This window comes from Cariama cristata, unplaced genomic scaffold (genome assembly GCF_000690535.1).
Source record: "Cariama cristata isolate BGI_N322 unplaced genomic scaffold, ASM69053v1 scaffold38679, whole genome shotgun sequence".
In the NCBI taxonomy this organism is placed as follows: Eukaryota; Metazoa; Chordata; class Aves; order Cariamiformes; family Cariamidae; genus Cariama; species Cariama cristata.
Genome location: NW_009638143.1, coordinates 4,329 through 12,889, shown reverse-complemented (window position 1 = coordinate 12,889; position 8,561 = coordinate 4,329). Strand labels below are relative to the sequence as shown.

At 48.7% G+C, this 8,561-nt stretch overlaps 1 protein-coding gene across 1 annotated transcript in view; it reads left to right on the top strand.

Annotated features, from left to right (window-relative positions):
• Positions 1-7,276, top strand: part of CECR1 (cat eye syndrome chromosome region, candidate 1) — a gene marked incomplete at its 5' end in the record, with an annotated part of 8,622 nt that extends 1,346 nt beyond the window's left edge. The window contains 6 exons of the mRNA XM_009708602.1: positions 2,034-2,161; positions 3,284-3,374; positions 3,680-3,788; positions 4,746-4,903; positions 5,734-5,936; positions 6,879-7,276. Of these exons, the coding sequence (XP_009706904.1) occupies positions 2,034-2,161; positions 3,284-3,374; positions 3,680-3,788; positions 4,746-4,903; positions 5,734-5,936; positions 6,879-6,990 (801 nt within the window). The remainder of the gene's footprint in view (positions 1-2,033; positions 2,162-3,283; positions 3,375-3,679; positions 3,789-4,745; positions 4,904-5,733; positions 5,937-6,878) is intronic.
• Between the last annotated feature and the right edge of the window lie 1,285 nt (positions 7,277-8,561).

The following is an 8,561-nucleotide window of genomic DNA, read 5'->3' as shown; positions in this document are numbered from 1 at the left end:
AAGGGCTGGGGGGCGCCAGCCAGCTGCAGATGAACTTCTGTGCCCCAGCAACCACTGCTGCTGCTGGGCAGGCCTCTGCAGCCACCTCGTCAGCAGACAGGCAGGTGCTGTGACAAATTTGCAGGCTGATCTGGCTTTGTGCATGCCTCCCCCCGCAACAGCTGGGGAGCGGGCCTGATAACCCTGCCCTGTTGTGGCTCAGCTGGCCCCACAGCAAAATAGGGCTCAGTGTCAGGGCTGCAGGCTGGCACTCTATTGTGCCTGAGATTAGAAGGGTGTATTGAAAAGAAAAAAAGAAGGAGGAGGAGAAGACCACAAAGCTTATATGTATCTTACTTTGCTGGGGGTTGGTCATGAGCCAGTTGCTCTGAACTCAGTCACCATCTGTCTTTGGGGTACCTGGAAAGAGAAAATAACAGCAATGTCAAAATTCCTGTGCTGTGAGACAGTGCTAGTGCTGGCATCACCCCAGGTCACACAGGTTTCCGGGCCAAGAGTATCTGCAATGATACAAGTGTGTGGGACTGACTGGAAAATACCCTGCATTTTCCAGCAGTCCTTAGACATGGTTGTAATGTCTTTTGAAGAAAGGCTTGGCAGGAAAAATTTGCTTCCCATCCAGCCCCTAATGCTGGCTCCAGGCGTGGGAGCCTCCAGAGCCCCCAGGCTTGCTCGCACCCGGCAGCTCGGTGTGCTGCGAGGTACCGGCAGGCTGCCTGCAGCCCGGGTAGCGCAGCGAGGGCTGTGAGGAGCTGGGAGTGTGCTGGGATGCCGGCCCCGACAGGCAGCACAGGCAGGGAAGTGCCAGGTAGGCTGGAGTGGGAATGAGAGGGAAGGAAAACACTTCACCATGAAAGTCGAGGTGAGCAGGATGTGAGAGGAATAGTGAGATGCTTGTGTGGCTGGAGATCCTCTACAAAGCTTGGACAACAGTGCTGACACTCTGCAAAAACTTGCCTTGCAGCAAAGCCTGCCAGAAGTGGGCCCTGAAGTAAAGTAAATGAAAGTTGGGATTTAGTGCGAAACAGCAAACATTGTGGAGAAGCCCCCCAAACCCAGCTGTGTTTGCAAATTCAGCTGTGTAAAGTCTCACATTCCCATGGGCTGCAGCAGGGGAAAATTCCCTCTGTGCATCTGTGGCCACCCTGCGGCTACCTGTGCCTGCAAGGGGGATGCCACAGTGTGACGGGGTGCAGGGGCTTAGTGAGGGGCACCACTGCAAGGGGTAGCACTGGAGGGGAAGTAAGAAGGTGGAGTGGACCAGTTGAAGGTTGGAGGAGAAGGGTGAAAGAGAAGAGAAAGGCAAGAAGGATAAGAAGAGAACAGATGGAGTGATTTCAGCCACTGCTTGTGAGCAAGTCCAGGTAGGACTGTTGCGGGTTAGTATTAATTGAAGCATGCAGGGTCTACACCCTTGCTGAAATCAGGGCAAAAGCCCTGCGTATAGCCCTGGTAGTGAGGAACTCCCAAAGTAAGTTGATTAGACAGAGCATGCCAAAAGGATTATTTTTCCCAGTTTGCAGGCAGAGAACTGGGAAAGCATGGCAAGACTAAACGACTGACTCAAGGTCACGGAGCAAACCTCTGGCAGACGGGAGCAGAAGCCCAGCCCAGCTGGTAGCTTATGGAGCTCAGCCCTTGAGTGCCTTGGGGCTGCCTTGGCTGACAGACTGCCACCGCAAGGCACAGAGCGTGTGTGAGCCGCTGGATGCTGGACAAAATGCTCCAGCATTTGATACAGACATGAGTAAGAGGTCATGGTCTCCTCTGGGTACTCTTGCTTGCCATGTCTGAACATGGAGAAACTTGTTTCTTTTAGCACATAGGAAGGAGGAAAACCGCTCCTTGGTTCTTGCCAGCTGGTAAAGGCTTCAAGAAGAAAACGTTCTGTACAGATTTAACTGCTATTTTCTGCCCTGTTGCCAGGACCACAGCACATTGCTTCTCCCAAGGTATTCTTCAGTTCATTTCTCTCACCTTCCAGTAAAACACCTCTTCCAACTTCTGCTTGCCATGTGCTTTTTGTCCTGCAGGTGTATGAACTGGATGGCACCCGGCACAATAAATCATGGTCTGTGGCAACCTATCGGGAAGTGACCAGGCAGTTTGTGAAGGAGCACCCTGACTTTCTTGGAGCCAAGATTATATTTACAGTACACAGGTAGAGGCTGAGAGGAGCTAAGAGCAGCCGTGCATGGCTGGCTGTGCTACAGCAGAGGCAGTGGTGGGGAGGGAGGGGTCCAGACCAGGAGAAATGATGCTGAGGACTGGGCTGAAGTGCCACAATTGGTTAGCAATGACCGTGTGTGATGTCAGACCTGGGGTGTTGACTCCCAAAGCATTTCCTGGCACATGTAAAAGGCTGAGGATGAGAAATCATCTATATAAGTCTGCGTACGTGTGAAGCGACCAGGGTTAGCTCATGGTGTGCACTGGAGAGACAAGCCTCTGTGAGCCCTGGGTGTGGGAATGAGCAAGGGGAGGGCTGCTTGCGTGCGTGTGTGTCCAAGCCGTGCATGCTCTCTTCCTGAGCCTGGACGTACTCCTCCTCTCTGCAGAAACTGAAGCAGTGACGGCAGTGCCTGAGTATGGACACTTGGTATCGCAAAGGTCCTTGTGGAACCCTGCAAACGCTGTTCTCCCGGCAGCCTTTGTATGGTATATTTGTGCTGCTGTTCGCAGGAGGGCACAAGGCTGTTCTCCAAGTCAGCCAGATGCCATGAAGTCATGTGAGGTGATCCTGAGCAAATATAACAGACCTCTCAGCAGCACTTACTCTGGCTCGGCACGATGCCCTTTCCAGTTCAGAGCTGGCTTGCCTGTGGCCAGCTTGGGTATGGACAGAGTCTGTCTGCAAAAGGCACTGTGATGTTTAAGTCCGATAGGGCTGGAAGAAATCTAAGTTTAAAACTCTCTAGAAACACAGCTACTGTCCCGCATCCCAACAAAACAGTTGAGAGTTAAAAAAAAATATTTACACATTTTATCTCCTTGCTGTTGTGTTCCCTGCTTGGTAGATGGGAAAGTCAGCGAGTCAGACAAGCATGCCTCAAGTCAAGTGACAGCAGGGTCTAGCCAGGCATTTCCTGGTCATTCAGGGGTTTCCTTTCATAGTATCAATTTTCTACTGCTGTTACTCTGGAGACCTGAAGCTGGTTGTCAGATTCAGGAGCAACTTCCATTTTGGATATACCCCTGGGGGCCTTGTTTCTCAACTCAAACCCAAAGAAGGCAGGCCCATGGGACTGAGCCTCTGCACTGCTTTCTCTCTCTTGCTCTTTAGGATGCTGAATGTTTCCCAGATTAAAGAAGCCATCGTCACTGCCATGGCACTCAGAGCCCGCTTCCCAGACACCCTGGCAGGCTTTGACTTGGTAACTGTATTTCTTCTGTGGCTTTGCATTAACCCCTAGAGGTGCGATAAAAGTACATGTATAATATGGCATATGTTTTATACCAGAGCCAGATCCTCTGCTGCTGTACTAAAATCGGTGTAAATGAATTGCAAATCCTCCAGTTAAGGATTTTGTTGAGGGTAACTGACAAAATCCCCTGAAAGAATCAGCTCCCTACCCCACAGCATTGTAATTTCAGTACAGTTGGCACCTCAGTGATACACAGCTGTAACTCCCACTGTCTTCCAGAGCATGTTCAAAAATACCTTTCCTCTTTCCCCCAGGTTGGTGATGAGGATGAAGGTCATTCTTTATGGGACCTGAAGGATGCCCTGACCATCCCATATTCCCTGGGGGTCAACTTGCCATACTTTTTCCACGCTGGGGAGACTGGTAAGCACGAGTACTCAAAGCCTGCTATTGCTTGCAAAGGCAAGAGATGAAGTCTTGCAAAGCACAGAAGAAGCAAACCTGGCTGTATCAAGGTGATGTGTGTGTATACACGTGTGTATAATCAGTTTTCCCTATGCTTCTCCCCGTAACCTCTTGTTCCTATAGCATTCCTACATGGCACCTCCCCTAACTGTCCCCTGCTCCTGACTGTAGGCATCACATTGCTCAGTGCCTTTGCCCTGTGTATGACATGGAGTCACGCTGCAAGAGTTATTGCTGGTAGCCATTTCCTCCTCAGAGCAGTGCTCACCTCCCATCCACAGTGGCAGCAGAATTCCTCAACCATTATTTTACATATTAAGGTGAAGGAATGTCTGAGCCAGCCTCAAGTCTTAAATGAGTACAGTAACTGATAGCTACCCTTCATTCCTGGGCCAATGTATTATAATTTGCAATATATTATTCAGTCCATATGGGTGGGATTTATCCTAAACATGCATGACAGTTGTGTCTAACTTGTATGTTATGCTTATTGCATGTTGACATCTACAGAGAAGATGTCTATGTCTCAACTAGTTGTCCTAGGCGCCCTTTACAACCATGGACAGTAACAAGCACTTCTAAGGTGCAGTACATCTCATCCTAATGCACAAGCTATTCCTCAGAAATTATTACTTTTCTCCATTGACCATGAATGGAGACCAGCATGATTAGCTTAGCTGTAAGAGCAATACTGTGGACATCTAAAACCAGGTGAGACGAGTGGGTATCTCTATGCTGGGCAATGTCCTGGGCAGATTTGGATCCCTATTTCACTGAGAATGCAAAGTGGGAATTTAAAGCCTGAGCAACCCTCTCACCTTGCAACTGGGACATTTATTAACAAAATCACCCAGCAGTTTGAGAAGATATATTTTCCTCACAGCACTGCAGTGATTCTTACCTGTCTCTGCTCAGACTGGCAGGGTACCTCTGTAGACAATAATGTGCTGGATGCATTGCTACTGAATACCAGCAGGATTGGCCACGGACTTGCCCTCATGAAACACCCAGTAGCCAAAAGCTTGTCTCTGAAGAGGGATATTCCTATAGAAGTCTGTCCCATCTCCAACCAGGTATGTTGGTAAAAGCTTAGATCTTGGGGCTGGGACACTGGAATGGGATTTTCCATAGCAGCGGGGAGCAGCAGCGAGCTAGGGCGGGCAGCTAGACATTTTGTTGCACCCAGGCTGGCTCAGTTTCCTCTGCAACACATTACACTGCAGTCTGCTATGTAGACACATGCTGTGTATATATAAGGTTTGTAAGCCAGTCAGCTCAAAACCATTTAAATTCCTATCCAGAGGAACCTGGGAAGGCAGTCCTCCCTAGTGGAGATGAGGCCCAGAGCCAGGGACGTGCCTAAAGAGACATAATGGAAAATACTTCAAAGCCAGGAAGGCCAGAGGCTGCGAAGCTGCGATTGTAACTGGAAGTCTTTTGGTTTTGTGGAATTCATAACCAGGGGGAACGCTTTTGCAACACATTAGCATGGTGCCCGTTTTCCTCTGGGTGCAGCAGAAAGGATGCTCTGGGGTAGAGACGTATCGGTGTGAGCCTTGAGGGAGAGAACCCTGATACCAGCTCCAGATGCCCTAGGCTAAGCATCATGGCAAATTCTTTTAAATAAGCAGAAGTTATTCACCCCACTGGCCTTGATTTAGGTGGTTAGTTTAAGAAACCAATCTCCTTGTATAGTCAGTAGAGATAAGAAGGCTCCTCCTGCAGCAGTTGAGAGCAGAACGCCTAACACACTCTGAACAGCCCTCTGAAGGCTCTTCCTCTGCGATGACTACCTGCTGACACAGGCAGCTATAGCAGGTATGCAGTGCACCAGGTGCCATAATGCAAACACAGCTACAGCAATAACCTGATATGGTATTGTCTCCCACCCTTTGCCGACAAGGTCCTGCTGTTGGTAGCTGACTTGCGGAGCCACCCTGCAGCTGACCTCATGGCTGAAGGGCACCCCATTGTGATCAGCCCTGATGATCCCCCTATCTTTGGGGCAAAAGGAGTCTCCTATGACTTCTACGAGGTGTTCATGGCCATCGGAGGGATGAATGCTGACCTGAGGACCTTAAAACAACTTGCACTCAACTCCATAAAGTAAGTTCCTCACCTCTCTCATCTAGCTGTAGTAACGCTAAGGGAACTATCAGCTTGCTCCCTGGAAACCCACTGTATCTGGGTTTTGGCCCCAAAGTCTCCTCTGCGGCATGAACTGGGCTTCCGTTAATCCAAAGTCTCCTCTGTGTGTCTCCTCCAAGGGCAGGACACAGGGACCCCAGAGGCTCCTCTGCCCATGGCCTTGAGTGCCTTTCTCGAACTCAGTGTCTCAGTTTATTCCTCCTTTTCCATCTTTTGCAAATTTGCCTCCAGCACCTCGTTCTGCGTACAGGAGAAATCTTATGTCTTTGTATCACTTGTCTATTTCTGCCCAAATTTTGCTTGCTGCAATGTTTGCTATGGCCCACTGGGGGAACACAGGAGAACAATCTACCAGCATGTAGTTTGGGTGTGTTTAACCACTTTTTCTATTTATCTGGACAACTCTGAATGTCCCAAAGTAGTTTGGATATGGTGCCCAGGGTCTTTCTGCACATTCCTAGACCTTTGTCTGTTTGCCAAATCCTGTGCCAATCCTCACGTGAATCCCAAGTTCCTGCACGGCCAGGGAGACAACAAATACTCTTATTTCCTACCAATTTGAACTAAGCCCACGGCACATCTGAAAGCAACAGCAGTGCTGTCTCTTCTGTACTAGTCACTGGGTGCCGCCCAGCAAGTCTCCAGCTTACGCAGACCGAGCTGTTTGTCCTCACGGTGCAGGACTCAGTAGCTGTTGATATGGCCGTGACGCTTCTGGTCCCAGCGTGGACCCAGCCGGCAGGAGCTCAAGGGTTTTTACACTGTGTTACTCTGTGGGGTGTAGGCATGTACTGCAAGGGTTAATCTGTTGCTGCTTCCTGCCTTTTCATTTTGGTCACTGATCTTGAAATAGCTGCCCCCCTGTCTCCTGCCTGATACTGACTTTTCTGCTCTTCACAGATACAGTGCCATGCTACCGGATGAGAAAGCCAAGGCCAAAGAGGTCTGGCAGAAAAAATGGGACCAATTTGTGGCTGACATCTCTGATGATAGCTTTTTGAGGGAGCTTTAGAGGGGAGGAGACTCATCTCAGAAGGCATTTGGCAAGCCAGACTTATTGCTAAGGGGGAGGCTGCTTCTTCCATGTGACCTGAGCAGATGCATGAACCTCAAAGTCTCACCTGGCAATGGGTGATTCTGGTAAGCTAGGCTTAATGGGCTTAATGCTAAGACTGAGCTGCACTATCCTGTGAAAGTCACGGGCTGGAGGTAAGAGGAAGCAGTGAGCCTTTATAGCAACAACAAAAGAACACCCCGCTCAAAACAGTCAAAACAATTAAAAATTGCCAATGACCAAATCCTGATATCCTCATTTAGGAAAAACATGCTTTCTAATTAGAGTTAGTGGGAGATTGCCAACATGAGGATCTCTGAATTTCGCCTTATCATTACAAAATGCAGACCTTGTCCGGAAACAGCAAAGACAAACATCCAACCATTTGGGCCACTGACCTTCAGGAGCGCAAGGACTGAAAATGACTCTTGTTATGTTTAACCCTGGGCCTGCTGCCAAAATAGCACTGCTAGGTCAAAGAACCAGTCATAGGTCTAACGTCTGCTATTTCAGGACCTACTATGGCTGGAAACGAGCTGATGGAACTTGCTCCCAGAACATTTAAGCCTGGTTGCACAGTGATCATAAAGCCAAAAAGAGGTGCCTCAGTTGCCAACAGTTTTTTTTTTTACAATGAAATCTTTTCCTGTCCCCTTGTCACAAGGAAGCCAAAACACTTTTCAGCTGAGAAAAAACACCCTGGCTTCCCAGATCCTGCTTAATTTAAAATGTTCCCCTGCACTAGGCCATGTTAACACAGGCCTCTGCATTTATAGGAAACACGTTTTGATTTCAGGGAGTTCCACTACCAGCCTTTGTTGCCTAACTCAGAGTGCAAACGTGCCCTTATTCAGCCTCTCAGGCAGATTTTCACCTCGGTGGAGAACTACTCTCACACTGTGGATACCCACAGTGTTCACTTGGACCTTTGTAGTTTCCAGCTCTTTGGCAAAAAGGTATTGCAGCAGCTACACAATAAATAGTGTCTGGACAAGCAGATTCCCTCTCTTAACATCACCAAAAATATCAGAAGAACTAGTTGCAGGGAGATTAAAACAGAAATCTTCATTAGGTTAGTAATAAATTAAGCAAAATCCTTCGGCACACATACCCCAAGCACGCAGCCAGGAACAACCAGTGTCTCTCCCCGACTTCAGTACAATTATGCTGGTTTGCATCAGTCAAGGGAGCGTTCACAAAAGTTCTGCTGAAAGACGTCTCCCTCCTCTGAGCCACAGATTGCGAGGACTGTCGTTTCCTGATCTGACCAGCTTGGGCAAACTGGCTCTCTCTATGTTTTCTGCTAATTGTCTCAAGCTGCCTGGCCATAGTGTGTATTTCCACTGACCTTGGTTAAACCACCTTAGCAGGAGGCAAATATACTTACTACAGCAGTGGATCAAGCTGCACAGCCTGTGCATCCCGTGTTAAATTGCACACATTTCACAGGCTGCAAGTTCATCTCTAGTTATCCCAGGGAAAAAAAACACCACACCACACTACAAATCCCATAACAAAAAACAAATAAA